The following is a 19,398-nucleotide window of genomic DNA, read 5'->3' as shown; positions in this document are numbered from 1 at the left end:
GGTGAGATGCTGCAGGTGAGCTCCTTACAACAGGGAATCACATCCTGTGGGTGTCAGCTTGCTTGCATTATTTATTCTAACAAAAGGATAAAAATTCAATTAAATAAAATATTACTTTTTTTCAGATATTTACAAGCAAATTAATATTCATATTGACTAACTAATAACACTACATTGTAATTGGAGCTGTACAGTAAAATTCTGTAAATTAGTGCCACATATACCGCTAATGCAATCATACGTAATTATAGAAAGTCATATAATTTGAAACCTAATTTCTACATTATTTATACATCAATTATTGCCATTGTTACACTCTGATTGTGTGTTTGGTAAGTACATATATTTCATATTTGTTGAGAGTCTTGCCTATATGCTTCAACCAGACACAGAACAGACAAGCCAGCTGCTTTAGGAAATATTCAAAATGACAAAACGTTCTCCAGCACTGTGCGTCTTATGGTAACACCTGATAAAGAGCAGAACACATGTAATCTTACTGTTCCACACATGCTCGAATGTCTTGGTTAGTGATGTGTCATCACTGAACGTCAGAGCTTAACGTCATCGATCAACGGCAGTGTGTTAACGTCACATTGTGCTGAGAACACTGGCTATCGTACTCATGAGTAGATAATAGTTTCATGCTGAAGCCTTTCAGTCACTATGTTAAAATATAATAACCTAAGGATATAACATTGTTGGTGATTTATTGTGGCTCTACAAGACTATTTTAAACCACAAACATGGATACAGTGGGAGCCCATGGAGGTTATGGGGAGGTAAATGTTGTGATATTCATTTCACTTTATTTTTGCTTTATTATGTTTCAGAAAATATTCAAGGTTTCAGAATTTTTCAAACCTGACCTTCACCTATAGGGTACCTATACCTGCACTATGGATAGGAACCCTGCCTTTCTATCTAATACAAAATGCACATACTGCAGATGTGTTTGGGAAATAGAGCTACATTTGAATTATATTCACACTGCATTTAACAGTAAAGCAGCATATTGAATACAGTACATTGCATTTGGCCAACTATTTCAAGATGTGGCAGCTACAGTAGTTCTAAAGCATTGGAAGGGTTCATTAATGGTAGGTGTTAATTCAATGCTGGGGATTTTGCTGTGTGCATTCCCTAATTTGATTCACCTCACCAGCTAATCAAGTTTATTATAAGGTGAGTTAGTTATCTGAGAGTGACTAGCACCAAACTTTTCTGGTTATAGTATATGTATTAGTAATAAGTGGTTTTGTGTAGCCCTAAAATGTTTTCATAACCAAAAGTTAGTTTATATTGTTGCTATATTACACGTAATTCTTTTTATAATGGAAATAATCATCTTTTTTTGCAGCAGCAGTAATAGGAAATGTGAATCATGAATAATGAGTACAATTATGAATTATGCTGTTGAAATCTGGAATGCACTTAAACAGAACACATTTTTCATATATAGTTTAACCACGTCAGTTTTACTACATGGTCAATAATGCCAGTGTAATACAGTCTCGGAGAAATGGTAGCACTAAAGAAAATGCAACACTTGGTGCATTTCAATTGCTGAAGCATGAGGATTCTTATGGATAATAGCATGCGAAAGACTGTTTCATAGAGACATTTGCATTTTAATTACCTAGCATGTTTGGTTTCTTCTACAATACTATGAGGCCAGTGGATTAAATGCTTGAGTCTGGGAACACAGATCACAGACTCTGCTGATAAAGTCACTCAAACTCTCCAGAGAGCTTGTCAGTTTAAGCCAGTGGATATGGCAGGAACAGCAACTTGTCGCAACGACTCCGTGAGAATTAGAGGATTCGGCAGAGTTGACTTGAATTAACCTACACTGAGCCGATTACCCCGTCTCTGCGGGCTCACAAGGGACACGTCGAGAGCCGGCCCAGCGAAAAGTGCAAGGGGCGTAATTAGATCTGCCTTCTGCTGCGTCGTCATCAACGTAGGCTGGCAGTCCCTGCTATTATGCATCATTTTCTAAGATGAACTCCCGTGTGCTTCGTCCTGTAATTATACTGTGCACTGACCCTATTTATTATATGCAGATTAAACAAGAGGGATATTTGTCCTAGGCCAAGACTGGACATTTTATTGATGGATCTCTGATCTTCTTCTGATTTTCTTTGCCTCTGCACAATCTGAATGCAGCTGTGTGGCTGTTTATGGCTGTGAAGGTAAATATATTCTATCTTGTAGACTACATGATCTACCTTTGATTAAATATTGATTGCGCCATGTTTTAGAGTCCAGATGAAAAATGTTGTCATATCACTTTTCTGAGACTGGGAGGCCATCGGTGACCTGAGTTAGAATCGCTGGACATACCCTTTAAATCTCTTTCTCTCTCTTTCTCTCTCCCTCTCTCTTTCTCTTTCTCTCTCCCCTTCTCTCTTTCTCAATCCTGCTTTCTTTTAGTGTCATGCCCACACACATTCATGCATGATACCTACATAGATAATATTAGAACAAGTTCATAGGCAAAACGTTCCAAAACCTTTGAAAGTTAATAAAATGTACTTAAATGTACATTTCTCATGTACATTATGGACTGCTCAAATGTCATCTGCTTAAACACTCCCCTTTGGGCGAACCTGCTTTCCTCAGTCAGGAAGAGCAACATTTGTTCACTGCAGAATTCACTTACATTTGATCTCAGATTGTCAAATAAGTGGCAGATGGAGACCTCAGTCGGACTTAGGGGCTTAAATTGAATTTCTGTGCATGCATTAATCTCTGCTCTTTCCCTTTCTCTCTCTTTGCTTTCTCTTTCTCTCGACCTTTCTTTATTCCTGCATGAACACAAATCACAATCAGTTGCTGTAAACAACATTAAGGATTTTTTTATATATATATATATATAAAATCCTTAATGTTGTTTACAGCAACTGATTGTGATTTGTGTATACAGTATGTGTGTGTGCGTGTGTGTGTATGTAACAAGAGCTAAAGTGTAACCAAGTCTGAAATCTTTTGTGTTTTGTCCCCATCTGAGCCCATGGAGGAGTCATAGTCCATATCTCAAATGGCTTTTTTTGTGTTCTCAAAAGAATTGAAGTGTTCTTTTATAACTGGAGAAACCTACCCACTATAATAAAGCAGCATCTCAAGGTGTGTGTGTGTGTGTGTGTGTGTGTGTGCGCCTCAGAGTCTTTTTCAGGTCTGTTGATGATTGTTGCACAGAGATCCTTAGCCAGTTTAACATAGTGGTATTAACACAATGGGAATGGAAAACATACATAAATATATTAGAAACTATAGTAAATAATAGTATCTACAATTTATATACAGTATTTAATATTTCATCAATACTTCTTGGATACAGTGGGTTATTTCTGTTCAGGGCTGGCGGTTTTGGGCAGTTGCCCGACTAAATATTCTAAGTATTAAGTGTAAGCTCTTAGGGAGCAGGTATGAAAGGTAATTACTTGTGTTTCCTCCTCTTATCATTTAAGCTGTGACATATGGAAAGATTGAATGCTCTCTACCTGGAGAACCTGTTCATCATTTAGCACACATGTTGATAATTCATACTTTGCGATGCACTCTCCTTGATTAAAATAGATGTAGCATGTAATGTATTCTCCAGACTAATTAATGTTTCACACTGTAATTAATGTGTTTGCAAAGATCCACAAGATTTAATCGCCCTCGTTTGGGCCTCACTGGCAAAGGCCTGATAATAATGCACTGTAAGGTATTAATTAGCGTGGATGTGCCAAGGGCCAGTCACTTGATATGAACAATGTTTTCTTTTCATTAAAGTATTAAAAAAGATAGTTGTGTGATCTCTGATGCCACTTAGTTGATAAGTTCACATGTGTGAGTGCAGGTTCATGTTTGTTAATGATTCACATAGAGAACTTTGGAGATCAAACTTCCTGCTATGTCTTACAGCTACATCTTATCCTGTTCATGATTGCTTAGAGGCCCCGCCATGGTAACTGCGAGGCCAAGATGTAGGCACACATACCAATTTAACTAGATTTCTTCACAAAAATGTGGTCAGAAAAATGTTGCAAACTTGCTACATTGAAAGGCTTGAAAAGTTCAACTAAATGTCAATTAAAACATGAAGGCTATCAAGAAAATGAATTGAACTAGGTTACTATTGTAAAGTCCATTTAAAGGCTTTATATATGTAGCACACTCTAGGCAAACAAGTTCTTTTACAAGGCATTAATATTTTCCGAAATTCTCTCAGGGCCTTTTTGAGCGTTTACTTGATCGGTTGATTCATTTGTTGCAATTACATTGTGTAGTTCTCATACATGTCCTACACAAAGAACTCTGGAGGGAGAGGAGACATGGGTCCCAGAGACATCGGGGGAGGGCATCTAGAGTTTTTGTGCCCCAGCACTAACTACCCTTCTTCCTTCAGAGGAAAGCTGAGTGTGAAGTACAGTGAACAGATGGCTGCCATAAGAATTAAGAAGAGTTGTAAAGATGAAAGAGGTCAGGAAGATATGTAGGAGCAAGACCATGCAGAGCTTTGAATATAGGAAAGAGGATTTTATGTTTAATATGAGATGAGAAAGGTAACTAGTGTAACTGATGAAGAACAGGTGTAATATGAACAGATCTCTTTGTGTGTGTTAATACTTTCACTGTGGAGTTTTGAATACTTTGAAGTCTGTTCAGATGTTTAGCAGCAAGACCTATGAGGAAAAACATACAATAGTCAATATGGGAACTGATAAAGGCATGCACTAGGGCTGCAGCATCATTAATATTCAGAAAAGGCAAAAGACAGGCGATATTGCAGAGATAAAAGAAGGCAGATTTAGTGAGGGATGAGATATGGGACTCGAGAGAGTGTGGAATCAAGAAGGTAGCCAAGGTTTCTAACAATTTGGGTGGGCGTCACGCCTCAGCCTTTACCCAGCCGTGACTTGTACACCAGTCACGTCTCCTTTCCACGTCCCCGCTCACAATCACCAGTTTACTGGTTATTAACTGCACGTTTCTCATTTCAACCACCTATTTAAACCCCACAGTCTGAGTTCAGTGTTTCACAGTGTTGCTCCAAGACACCTTTTCATCAGCAAAAAGCCTCGACTCTCTTACTCCGCTCTAGCGCATCTTTTCTTTTCTTAATTAAAAGCTAAAATGTTCCCTCACTTGTGCTAGGAAAATCTCCCTTTTGTTTTGCTTTACTTTTTTTTTTTTTTTGCTACTTTAAGAAAATTCTCATTCATCCAGAGCTTGAGATCACAGATCTGTCGACACATGTACCAGAAACATGGTAGAAGAAACATTATTGAAAATCTGTGGAACTGGCATATGCCATGTGCATAAGTTAAGCCCATGCAAAGCTAAGACCATGCTTACAGATCATTTGTCCAACGGGCAACTTTTAAATGACAAAAAGGAGGTGGTCAAGAACTGATCCTTGGGAACACCTTGAGTGAGTTGTTCCCTAACTGTTTTCTGTTGGAAAGGTATGTCCCAAACCAATCTATAGCAACCGATGTTGATGGAAAAGCAGTGCATTGTGATTAATGGTACTGAAGGCTGAAATGAGGTCAAGCAGGAGCAGAATGTTTAGGTGTCCATCATCATGCCACCAAAGGTCATTTGCAGCTCTTGGGAGGGCAGTATCAGTACAGTAATATGTGTGAAATCCAGACGGAAATGTTCACAAAGGAAATGTGAAATGAAGAAATCACATCGATGTTACTTGGCTACCACTATTTCCATAACTTTAGTCATGAAAGGGAGGCTGGATATGGGTCTATAGCTACTATGAGAAGTGATGTGGGGTCAAAACCATGTTTTTTGTTTGTTTGTTTGTTTTCAATACAGGGGTAACAGCTGTATTTATCATATGAGCCACTGGAGTAGAAATTCCATGAACACAGACCTTGACAAGAGAAGTAGGGGGAGGTCTAGATAACATTATAAGCTAGAACTTATTATGGGGACAGGATTCAAAAGAAAAACATGTTTGAGGAGCAGAGGAGAAAATATTGATAAATTTTAGTGATTTTATCATTCAGAAAAATGTAATGTTGTTGGTGATCCTATAGCCTACTGCCAATCCCTTTAACAGTAGCATTAGCGCCTAATGACTAATTGTAGGTAGCACAAACAGCATTAAGGACATCCCTACACATACAGTAGGTACGGATTACAGTGCATGTGTGTATGGAGGCCAGTTCTCCTCTATATGGTGTTGAGACACCAGACGGTGGTTTTTATTACTCTACTCAGCAGTATAGTCTGGGGAAGAATGGCTTGCTTGAATTACCTTAGTTTTTACAGGAACACAATTGTTTGAAATTGAAAAAGGAAAAAATTGATTTATAAAGAAAAATCTGAAAGAGGTCAGTCCTGAAGAGACACTTCAAGCAGTGAATGAGGATTAATAGTTTTAATATTATGACAAGTGACTGCCGTTTTCTTGACAGAAACACTAAGACTGCATTAAGTCTAAGATTAAGAGTGAGTCTGTGATTAGAAGTATCAATAGGATGTAGGATGCACCAGTAGGATGCAGTGAGTGTATAAGCATGAAGATGTGTGTTGAATATCTACATGCTATGTAATGTTGAAAAAATTCACATCATATCTCATGATGCTCCATAGAAAAGGAACACCCAATATTGGCATGCACATTAAAGTCACCAAGCAAAATCATAGCAGGACAAAGAGGTCAGTGTATGATCATCAATTTCTGACAAATGTACATTTTAAAGAGTTTGGGGTGAGTGATACATTCAGTAATTCAGAAAGCTCTTGCTCAAGAAATAAACCTTACAATGTTTCACTCAATAGCTTTTATTGATAAAATGAGGACATGGACATAGCTTTAGGGCTAGGCATTAAAGTCAAGACATAACACATTTGAAGCAGTAGAACATAGCTTTACTTTAAAGCTATAAAACCACCTTACTTTCATGTGTTGTGGTTGTAGCGCTAGTCTATTATTGTTGATGATCTGGATAGTTTATGCAAGGAAAGATCACAATGACACATTTCAATCGCAAGCTGCTGTTGTCCAAATTCTGTCTGCTGTGTCCATAGGGGAGACAATACACCATTTTTTGTGTTCTATATAGAAATGTCTATGTCGTGATTAGTGAACAAGTGACGAGTAGACCATTTCAGACACAGCTCTGATCTGCTTATTGTGCTGTAACCCTGTCCTGATTGACTGAAAGGTGGAAGGCTGTGAAATTGAAAATGCAACTGGAGCAATACAAGCATTATAACACTGAATGAGCACACAGTATGGCACTAAGTATATGTTGGCACAGTCCCAAATGATGCTCTTGCGGTCTGGCTGACCACAAATGTGCATGCACGCAAGAACTATGGGGCCGTAGGGTGTCCCATTTCTCACTGTGGCAATCAAAGGGGTGCTCATGACTACCCTTTATGCACTCTTACTGTGACCTTCAGTGAGGACTTTAACCATGCAGGCTCAGAAGTGGCCTATTACCCAAAAGTCTATGAGGAACAGCGAGGACCAATCAGAGTGGACGCTTTTGAGCCGAGCAATCTGAGCTTCATGGTGGAGAAAATATTTCATTGTGAGTTTGAATGCACATAAATGAACACAATGGACGTAAAATAAACCAACCCATCCTGAGCACTTGTGTAATTGAAATAGCAATAGTAGTCAGGGACATCACTACACCCAATTAAATGGGGCATGTGCCCAAGGAAAATGTTTCTATGCCCCACTATAATCATGGGGGTAAAGAATCAATACAGAGGTTTACATTTTAACCTGGATTGTACATGACACAAATGCTATCACCATTACAGGTGCTATTTGGAGTTCACTATATTGAGTTAGCAATAGATATTTACCTAGGCTAGAATTTAGGAAGAAGTCATGCAGAAAACAAGGTACATTTTAAAACCAGCCACATATAACCTTTCATAACCTTGAAGGACTGGGCTATATTGAAGGACCGGGCTATATTGAAGGATTGGGGTATATTGAAGGACTGGGCTATATTGAATGACTGGACTATATTGAATGACTGGGGTATATTGAAGGACTAGGCTATATTGAATGACTGGACTATATTGAATGACTGGACTATATTGAAGGACCGGGCTATGTTGAATGACAACTATATTGAAGGACTGGGCTATATTGAAGGACTGAGCTATATTGAAAGACTGGGTTATATTGAAGGACTGGACTATATTGAAGGACTGGGCTATATTGAATGACTGGACTATGTTGAAGGACTGGGCTATATTGAAGGACTGGACTATATTGAAAGACTGGACTATATTGAAAGACTGGGTTATATTGAAGGACTGGGCTATATTGAATGACAGGACTATGTTGAAGGACTGGGCTATATTGAAGGACTGGACTATATTGAAAGACTGGGTTATATTGAATGACTGGACTATATTGAAGGACTGTGCTATATTGAAGGACTGGGCTATATTGAATGACTGGACTATATTGAATGACTGGGTTATGTTGAAGAACTGGGCTATATTGAAGGACTGGACTATATTGAAGGACTGGGGTATATTGAATGACTGGGCTATATTGAATGACTGGACTATATTGAAGGACTGGGCTATATTGAAGGACTGGACTATATTGAAAGACTGGGCTGTATTGAAAGACTGGAATATATTGAAAGACTGGAATATATTGAAGGACTGGGCTATATTGAAGGACTGGACTATATTGAAGGACTGGACTATATTGAAGGACTGGGCTATATTGAAGGACTGGGCTATATTGAATGACTGGACTATATTGAATGACTGGGTTATGTTGAAGAACTGGGCTATATTGAAGGACTGGACTATATTGAAGGACTGGGCTATATTGAATGACTGGGCTATATTGAATGACTGGACTATATTGAAGGACTGGGCTATATTGAAGGACTGGACTATATTGAAGGACTGGACTATATTGAAAGACTGGGCTGTATTGAAAGACTGGAATATATTGAAGGACTGGGCTATATTGAAGGACTGGACTATATTGAAGGACTGGGTTATATTGAAGGACTGGACTATATTGAAAGATTGGGCTATATTGAAAGACTGGGCTATATTGAAAGCCACAGTATGAATGCAGAGAGGAAACACCAATTGTAAACCAAAATGGCAAATGTAATGGGATGGAATTTTGAACCCAAACTTGAAAGAATGAAAGGTTTTATTTAAACTTAGGAATATATCCATTTTGCATATTACCTATTCATTTTAATATTGGTACTGATGTACTTTTACAAAATGACCAGTCCAAAAATCTGGAACTGGAGAATACAATCAATATTTCACTAAATGGTATCACTTAGACTAGTGAGCAGACCATGGATATTGAACAAGGCATGTTTTTTATTTTATTATGTTTTATTGGGTCTTTCAATAAAACAAACATTGCACGTTCAGTATAACAGAAATGACATCAAACTCAGATCGGCTCTCAGGGGGATGATTCAAATATGATTCTTCACAAACTGTATAGCATTTGACAACGTCACACCTCGGGCTACACCCAGCACCACGCACACAAATCTACACCTCCCTTGTCTCCCTCTCTCTACATCCAGCCACACACACACACACACACACACACACACAAACAAACACACACACCTCCACACACCCTTGTCTCCTTTGCTCCCAATCACCTGCCTATTAAGTTATAATCACTTGCACCTGCCCCTTGTTTCACCTCAGTATTTAAGTACCACAGGCCTTTAATGTTTCTCATAGACCCTTTCTTGTTCATGCAGGTCTGCGTTTGTACTTGTCATGGACGCTACCAAAGATTTAGCTTTTTAGAATATTTCATGTTCTTTGGTTTAACGTTGGATAAAAGCATTCATGTGGAGTTGTCACTGACCTGGTATCACTGGAAGATGCGAGTTGCTTTATTTAATTTGTGGAAGTGGAACTACAAATGTCCAAGAAGAATTCTAGTGAGGTTTTCTTCAAGTGAATATTAGGTTCAAGATTCTGTAAAATTTTTACATGAGCTGTGATCCAGCCATCAGAATCCTGCTCTTATAGAAAGTTCAGTTCAGTAACACAATCACTGTATAATAACAAAAATACTGGACACACTGGCAAATTAATGTCTAATAAATCAGAAGTAACGTCAGTTACATAGCTGCAAAACTTTACAACACAATTGTTCTCCAAAAAATGAAACATTTCTGCTAGGGATGTAGTCTGTGCTTCGTGGCATCTGCTACAGTTCTTATCAGATTACATTTCTGGAAGGCACGAATAGCTTATGTAGGACTTGTACACAATCCTGTAATGAATTAACTGATGTCAGGTTTTTTGAAGCTATGAATATATTATTCAAGACTACATCCCCCTTTCTACAGATACCTAGCTGAGAGCTCTTTAACCCAACCAATGGTAATCCACAGAAGTCTGCTTTTAGCGGTAATACATCTACTATGAAGCAAAGATGCAAAGTCTTCAGTGGACTATCTCAAGGAACTCCAAACGCCTGTAAGGTAAAGTGAATTCTGAGGTGCTTGTGCTAAGCAGGGGAGTCGCTCAAAATTAAATGACAGGTAAAGGTTTCTTACAAACCCAAAGAACAAGTCTGTGATGTTAGTAATCCAAAAATCCAAGTCCAGGATGTAAGTAATCCAAAGTCCAAGTCCAAAGAAGGAAAATACTAAAAATAAGAAAAGAAGCACATGAGCATAAGAAACCATTTTAGGAGCAACAAACATGTTCAGCAGTTAAAGGCATTTATTTTCTTTTTCTTTTTTTTTGGGAAAGATATTGCAGCTTTTAAGTTAACATTGAAATGACAAGGATAAAATGAAAATTGCATGCAAAGCAAATTATATATTTTAGCACTCATGTCTCCCTTTTTTGCAGGAATGGTCATTACATATTGAGTTGATTCTCTCTCTTTCTCTCTCTCTCTCTCTCTCCCCCACATACATATACCCAGAACCTGATCTTCACCAGGCAAGAGATGGATGTTAGTTAGCATTGTATCTGCGATAGCTGAGGGATCTTTCACACTGAATTATTCAACCTTAAAGATATTGTGCTTTCTTTTACTTACCAGACTGCTGCAATTTGATACCTGGAGTTTAAACATCCCTCAAAAGGCATTCAAAGTATTTGATCTAACAGTGTACAGTACATGCAGGACTGGGGAAATTGGGAAAAGAATTACCAAAAATCTTGTAAAGACTCATCACTAGGTAAGAAACTGAAGAGGGAGTGAATACAGCACTGTGACACCCCTCATACAGCTTTATAATTGGAGAAATTGGGTTGTGGGTTCATATGCTCAGCTTGTGTTTACACAAGCAAAGATTCTTTTCATGCTGAATGCAATTAAACGTCTATTCAGAGATGCAATAATGTTGAGTGTGATAGAGAGCTGGACTACACTAGCATTTAAACATGAAATTTGTTTCAGATTGCAAATGGGTTCACCCTTTCTAGAGTCCAGTGGCTTTAAATGACTGGCAGATATATTTGTTAGCCAAATATTTGCTTTTGTTGTTGGGTTCTGTGGGAAGGTATTAAACCTTATGAGGACTCATTCATATAGAAGTATAATTTCTTTCCTACATTGTTTTAGTATGCTAGTTGTACTGTGATACTGTGAAATGCTCATAAGAAAGGCCTGTGATTATATTCTGTTGATTTACTACCCCCTTGTGGTCGGATTTGAGTTAGGTTTCGTTTTGCTGAAAGTCAGTCAGTCGAGCATGATTGCCTGCAGCACGGCAGAGAGACAGTGTTTCCAGCGTTTTTAAGCCTTGGAGTATCTTTGTTCGTAAGTTGACTACTGTTATTATATGGGAACATTGTTTTGAGGAGGAACAATTGAGATGTTGTGTTGCTATGCATAATGTTTCTGTGTTAGCTGTAACTTGGCCGAATGTGTTGCTAGCTGCCTTAGCGGCTATTCAGGCAAGCTAATGTTAGTAAGTAATGCATAGATTGCTAACAGGCTTCTGTAGGTGATTGTGTGAGCAGGAATGGGTAAATTTGCATTATGTTTAGTTGACAATGTTCACACACATTTGTTTAATTCATGTGTTTATTTAAAGACTGTAAAATTTAAGCTGTGCAAAATGTTGATGTATATGTTTGTTTATTTTCCTAGTTTTACATAAAAGATGAAAACGCACGCAACGCCTGAAGTCTTTTTTGTCAGCTATCTGTCTAGCATGGTCTAGAACGCTTGTGCGAGGACAGAATAGTAAAAGAACAGTTACACAGCGGGCCAGAACCAGAACCACTGTCGACCACACACTGCGACCACGATAAGAACATCATGGACCAACAAAGGCAAGCAGACCGAACAGAAGATTATGAGGCCATGTCACAAGTTGCAGGGTCCAAGTCATCTGGGAGATCAAGTAGGTCCTCAGCCAGTGCAGCAGCTACCAAGGCAAAAGCTAAAGCAGAGGCGGCCCTGGTAGAAGCCAAGTATGCAGCTCAAGAAGCGGAGATGATGAAAGAAAAGGCCCGCATTGAAGCTGAAAATCAAAAAATGTTAGCTGAAGCAGAACAGCGCAAAGCAGAGTTGGAAGCAAACCTGTATGTCCTAAAAGTAAATAGGAGCGCTAAAGCAGCCTCAGCAGAAGCAGCAGTCTATGAAGCCGCAGCAGAAATTGAGCCAAACTCACTGGAAGGAATAACCCAAATATATCCTGAGGATCGTACTCAACGCACAAATGAGTATGTGCAGGCCCACTATGTGACACCAAACGCTCAGCAGCAAGCTCCGGTCTCACAGGAATCACCTGCCACACCCATGAGGGCAGAACGAGCACGCCCCGATCCAATTCAGTGGTATCCAATTCATGATCAGGAGCCCCGTTTATCTAAGCTCTGCATTAAAGACGAGGGAATGCCTGGTGCACAAAACAGAGGCTACTCACCTTGGGTTCCTGCTCCAATGTCGCACTCATCCAGTCTAAGAGATTACCCGTGTGAACCAGCACAAATAACGGATCTCACCAAATATCTTGTAAGAAGAGAGATGGTAAGCTCTGGGCTACTGAAATTTGATGACCGTCCAGAAAACTACTGGGCCTGGAAAACGTCCTTCCAAGACATTACTGAAGAGCTCAACTTAACAGCACGAGAGGAACTTGACCTACTGATAAAGTGGCTCGGTCCAAACTCATCTCCACAAGCCATGCGAATCAGGTCAGTCCATGTGCACAATCCAACATCAGGTGTCGCTATGGTGTGGCAAAGGCTAGATGATACATATGGCTCCCCTGAGATCATAGAGAACGCACTTCTGCTAAAGCTAGAGACCTTTCCAAAAATATCTAACAAAGACAACCAGCGTCTTAGGGAACTGGGGGATATTTTAATGGAGGTTCAGGCAGCTAAGTCAGGTGGAAAATTACCAGGTTTAGCCTATCTTGACACAGCTAGGGGGGTTAACCCAATCGTGGAAAAGCTTCCCTATGGCTTACAAGAACGCTGGATTACACAGGGCTCTAAGTACAAGGAAGAACATAATGTTCCCTTTCCACCCTTCAGCTACTTTGTAAGTTTCGTAAGCAGTCAAGCAAAAACCCGTAATGATCCAAGTTTTATGTTCTCTACATGCAGTACTATGACCCATGTAAAGCCAGAGAAACCGCTAGGACACAACAATTACAAAACAGTGTCAGTGAAAAAAACTGAAGTTGCAGTTGCACCTGCGCTCCACAATAGTACCTCACTAAAGAAAATAGAGGAGCCAGCAGAGCGGTGTCCTATTCACAGTAAGCCGCACCCCTTGGCAAAATGTCGGGGGTTTAGAGTCAAACACTTAGACGACAGAAAAGCTTATCTAAGAGAAAACTCTATCTGTTATCGTTGTTGCGCATCCACTAAGCACTTGGCCAAAGACTGTAAAGTTGCCGTGAAGTGCAAAGAGTGCAATAGCGACAAGCACCTTACTGCTTTACATCCTGGCCCAGCTCCTTGGGTTACAGAGGTTGAAACGACACGGCAAGAGCATGGCGGGGAGCAAGAAAATTGCCCATCTCCGGAAGTTATTTCAAAATGTACAGAAATCTGTGACACATCCCATGGACTCAGGTCATGTTCAAAAATCTCCTTAGTGAATGTGTACCCTGTTAATGAGCCCAACAAAGTCCAAAAAATGTATGTGGTCTTAGATGACCAGAGCAACCGATCTCTTGCAAAGTCAGCCTTCTTTGACCTATTTGGCATTAATGCAGTCTCCTCTACTTACACTCTAAGGACTTGTGCAGGAATAAAGGAGGCAATCGGGAGGAAAGCTCACAATTTTGTTGTCTCGTCTCTAGATGGAAAGACTCATGTACCACTCCCACCTCTTTTAGAATGCAATACTATGCCAGATGATCGCACAGAAATTCCTATGCCTGACATTGTGCAACATTTCCCTCACCTAGCTCCTGTTGCAGGTGAAATACCACCGATTGAGCCAGAAACGCCCATCCTTCTCTTATTGGGGAGAGATGTCCTGAGTGTGCACAAAGTACGCGAACAGTACAATGGTCCACACAACACACCATATGCCCAGCGGCTAGATTTGGGCTGGGTCATTGTAGGCGAGGTGTGCCTTGGAGGGGTGCACAAACGAACAAAGGTGAACGTCTACAAAACTAATGTGCTAAACAATGGGCGCACTTCCTTTCTTGAGCCTTGTCATAGCACAATACACGTGAAAGAGAAGTTTAGTGCTCCCATCCAGCAAACTACAGACGCATCTGACATCTTACAAACAGCTCCACTCAAACTGACAGACAACCTGGGACTTAGTGTTTTCCAAAGAAATCCTGATGATGACAAAACAGCTTTGTCCATTGAGGACAAGATTTTTCTTGAAATTATGGACAAAGAAGTTTATATGGATGATAACAATCACTGGGTGGCGCCACTACCTTTCCGTACACCACGCCCTCTACTTCCCAACAACAGAGAACAGGCCTTAAAGCGACTCACTGTTCTGTTACGGACACTAGAGAAAAGAAAAGACATGAAAGAGCAATTCATTGAATTTATGCAGAAAATTTTTGATAATGACCAGGCAGAAGAGGCACCACCACTCGAACCAGGGGAAGAATGCTGGTACCTACCAACATTCGGAGTGTACCACCCCCAAAAACCAGGCAAAATACGAGTTGTTTTCGACTCAAGCGCCTCATTCAAAGGTATTTCCCTAAATGACATTCTACTTAGGGGGCCTGACTTAAACAACACGCTGCTCGGGGTTCTATTGCGCTTTCGGCAGGAACAAGTTGCGGTCACTGTGGATGTGGAGCAGATGTTTTACTGCTTCAGAGTCAAGCAAAGCCACAGAAATTATCTCCGGTTTTTGTGGTTCCAAGATAATGACCTTAGCAAAGAAATCATGGAGTTTCGCATGAAGGTGCCAGTTTTTGGAAACAGTCCTTCTCCGGCTATTGCGATCTATGGCCTAAGACGGGCAGCTGAACTTGGGGAAGAAGAGTATGGCTTCAACACAAAGCAGTTCATCTTGCGCAATTTCTATGTGGATGATGGACTGGCCTCTGTGTGCAGTGAAAGCGAAGCCATTGAGCTCTTAACACGAGCAAGAAGCATGATGGCAGAGTCAAATATAAGGCTTCACAAAATAGCCTCGAACATCAGTCATGTGATGTATGCATTTCCCCCAGAAGAAAGAGCAGCGGATCTCAAAGATTTGGATTTGGATGTTGACCCTCTACCTCTTCAGCGAAGCCTCGGAGTTGGCTGGAACCTGAAAAATGACTGTTTCAACTTTCGAGTTGCTAAAGATAACAAACCCTTCACCCGCAGAGGAATACTTTCTGTTGTCAACAGCCTCTATGATCCCCTTGGATTTGCTTCTCCAGTTACAATCCAGGGAAAGGCATTGTATAGAGAGTTAACAGTTGGACAGCAAGATTGGGATGAGCCCTTACCAGTGGACCGGGAGGCAGAGTGGTCAAGGTGGATTGACTCACTTACCGCTCTCGAGCATCTCCAGATCCACAGACCATTTGTTCCAGTTTCATCATCACATGCTCAGAGAAGGGAACTATGCATCTTCTCAGATGCTTCGACAACAGCAATAGCAGCTGTAGCATACCTCAGGGTTATTGACACTGGTAGCCAATGTCATGTTGGATTTATCATGGGGAAATCAAAGTTAGCACCCTCATCTGCGAACACTATCCCACGCTTAGAATTATGTGCAGCGGTATTAGCAGTGGAGTTGACTCAATTGATTATGGAGGAAAGCGACATTCAGTTTGATGCAGTGAACTTCTACACGGACAGCCGAGTAGTTCTAGGCTACATTCACAATGTCACCCGGAGATTCTACGTGTATGTGGCCAACAGAGTTGCTCAGATTCGCAGGATTACCAAACCAGGCCAGTGGCATTATGTCACTACTGGTCAAAACCCTGCAGATCATGGGACGAGACCTGTATTAGCAGCCCAACTGCAACAGACCACCTGGCTCTCTGGGCCTCGGTTTCTCACACTATCTGAGACCGAGCCAAGAGATCCAGCGCAGAGCGAAGAGACCTTTGACCTTGTGGAATCCACAACGGATGTTGAGATTCGTCCTCAAGTGGTTTCCTTAGCAACGAGAACAGAGGAAAAGGAGCTTGGGTCTCACAGATTTGCACGTTTCTCAAGCTGGAAGTCTCTGGTAAGAGCAATCAAATCCCTCATTCACGTTGCAAAGTCATTCTCTAAAGCTTCAAGCGTCTGTAAAGGTTGGCACAGTTGCAATCTTGCAAGTACTACAGAAATCTCACAAGCAAAAACAGCAATCATTCAGTGCGTTCAAACTGAGACTTACAAGGAGGAGATTGAAAGCCTTAAAAAGGGAAAAGACATCTCGCGCAGTCCTCTTGGAAAACTTGACCCCCTTGTTGATGGTGGCTTGTTAAGGGTTGGAGGACGCTTACGGTCAGCAGATCTTCCAGATGTGGAGAAACACCCCCTGATAATTCCAGGTAATCATCATGTAGCCACACTCTTAGTTAGACATTACCACAACCAAGTAGCTCACCAAGGCAGGCAGTTCACAGAAGGTGCTCTGCGCTCGGCAGGACTATGGATTGTTGGTGGCAAGAGGCTCATTTCCAGCACACTCCACAAATGTGTCACATGTAGGAGACTTAGAGGTCGCCTAGAAGTGCAGAAAATGGCCAGCTTGCCCTCCAGCAGGCTTGCGGTTGACCCGCCTTTCACTCATGTAGGCCTAGACGTTTTTGGGCCCTGGAATGTCAAGTTCCACCGCACAAGGGCAAATAACGTTGACTGTAAAAGGTGGGCTGTAATGTTTACCTGTCTGAGCACCAGGGCCGTCCATATAGAGGTCATAGAGGCAATGTCAACTTCGAGTTTTATAAATGCCTTACGTCGTTTCCTGTCGATCAGAGGACCTGTCAAGCACTTACGGTCGGACCAAGGGACAAACTTTATTGGTGCTTGTAAAGAGTTGCAAATTGACATTCAAGACCCGGAGATCAAAGGCTATCTAAGGGATCAAAGCTGCACCTGGACATTCAACGCCCCACATTCATCTCACATGGGAGGAGTGTGGGAGAGGATGATCGGGCTTGTTCGACACATCCTTGATGGCTTGTTACTGCAAACCTCAACCACCCGCCTCTCACACGAGGTTCTGGTCACGTTTATGGCAGAGGTCATGGCCATAATGAATGCCAGACCCTTAGTTCCTGTTTCAAACGATCCTGAAGCACCTGAAGTTCTCTCTCCTGCAATGCTTCTAACGCAGAAGGCTGGTACCATTCCAACACCACCTGGAGACTTTGAACTCAAGGACCTTTACAAAGCCCAGTGGCGGCAAGTGCAAGGTCTCGCGGGTTGCTTTTGGAAAAGATGGAGGCAAGAGTATCTTGCTACGCTGCAGACAAGACGAAAGTGGAAGGGAGAGAAGCAAAACGTCAAACAAGGTGATGTTGTTCTATTGAAAGATAATCAAGTAAAACGCAATGAGTGGCCAATTGGTATTATAGTCAAGGCCATTCCCAGTGAGGACAACAGAGTGAGAAAAGTTGAGGTTAGCATCGCAAAACAAGGAACTGTTAAAACATATCTTAGGCCTGTTACTGATGTGATAGTACTTTTGTCTGAAACAAATGTTTAAATAAGAGTGGTATATTTATTAATATACCAGACGGGGAGTGTACTGTGATACTGTGAAATGCTCATAAGAAAGGCCTGTGATTATATTCTGTTGATTTACTACCCCCTTGTGGTCGGATTTGAGTTAGGTTTCGTTTTGCTGAAAGTCAGTCAGTCGAGCATGATTGCCTGCAGCACGGCAGAGAGACAGTGTTTCCAGCGTTTTTAAGCCTTGGAGTATCTTTGTTCGTAAGTTGACTACTGTTATTATATGGGAACATTGTTTTGAGGAGGAACAATTGAGATGTTGTGTTGCTATGCATAATGTTTCTGTGTTAGCTGTAACTTGGCCGAATGTGTTGCTAGCTGCCTTAGCGGCTATTCAGGCAAGCTAATGTTAGTAAGTAATGCATAGATTGCTAACAGGCTTCTGTAGGTGATTGTGTGAGCAGGAATGGGTAAATTTGCATTATGTTTAGTTGACAATGTTCACACACATTTGTTTAATTCATGTGTTTATTTAAAGACTGTAAAATTTAAGCTGTGCAAAATGTTGATGTATATGTTTGTTTATTTTCCTAGTTTTACATAAAAGATGAAAACGCACGCAACGCCTGAAGTCTTTTTTGTCAGCTATCTGTCTAGCATGGTCTAGAACGCTTGTGCGAGGACAGAATACTAGTATTGTTTTAATAAATATTTTTTCATGGCAAATTACAACCCCACTGAAATTGTTTGGTCTAAGATATGCTTTCTGTGTCAGATAAAGTCAGTAACTGTGATGTATTTCAGCTGTTTTCCAGTCACTAACTGCAGTATGAAAGTGTTTTAGAAAAACTTCCAAGAAGTGCTGGTAGAGTTGTAGGAGCCAATCCCACACAGATTCTCACAGAATCTGTTTTACTGATTTCTGCATTTCTGATTACAAGTCTTCAACAATCTTATGTCCTGAGTAAAGGAATTAGTCAAACCTTCTTCCCCAGACTCTCAGCAGATGTTATGAGCCTGTTCTCTTTGCCTCCAAGAACCTCATGCTAGCTTGGGTTTCAAGGACTCAGTGGAGATTGATAACTGAATTTGGATCAGGGAAACATGGTTTCTGTGGAAAAGTATGAGTCTGGATAATGCATGAGTGAGTTCTTGGGTTAGCCTACTCCTCTTGTGGCAGAAACCTGCATCCTGCTGCAGTTCCATGCAGCAGCTATATTAGCATCAGCTGTGTTCTTGGTTCAGTCTAGGTAAGTAGTAAGATACTGGACACTGCCCATCATATGAGCCGTTAAGTTGTCCACCATGATGAAA

The 19,398-nt window shown here is 40.8% G+C and overlaps 1 protein-coding gene across 15 annotated transcripts in view; it reads left to right on the top strand.

Moving 5' to 3' along the window:
• The first annotated feature begins 581 nt into the window (after nucleotides 1-581).
• Nucleotides 582-19,398, top strand: part of cntn3a.1 (contactin 3a, tandem duplicate 1) — an 87,259-nt gene continuing 68,442 nt past the window's right edge. For 2 of the 15 annotated variants that reach the window (XM_076984399.1, XM_076984406.1), the window contains exons 1-4: nucleotides 582-782; nucleotides 2,094-2,195; nucleotides 10,353-10,487; nucleotides 10,940-11,198. Coding sequence is in view for 8 of the 15 variants with exons in the window: in XM_076984392.1 (XP_076840507.1) it covers nucleotides 12,287-18,118 (5,832 nt within the window). In the remaining 7 variants the exon portion in view is untranslated. Of the gene's footprint in view, nucleotides 783-2,066; nucleotides 2,196-10,352; nucleotides 10,488-10,939; nucleotides 18,769-19,398 lie in introns of those variants that run through there. The other 13 variants (XM_076984392.1, XM_076984398.1, XM_076984395.1 and 10 more) reach the window with 13 other exon arrangements.

This window comes from Brachyhypopomus gauderio, chromosome 21 (assembly GCF_052324685.1).
Source record: "Brachyhypopomus gauderio isolate BG-103 chromosome 21, BGAUD_0.2, whole genome shotgun sequence".
Classification (NCBI taxonomy): Eukaryota; Metazoa; Chordata; class Actinopteri; order Gymnotiformes; family Hypopomidae; genus Brachyhypopomus; species Brachyhypopomus gauderio.
Note: the sequence above shows the minus strand (reverse complement) of the source record. Positions and strands in the feature narration are given on the sequence as shown.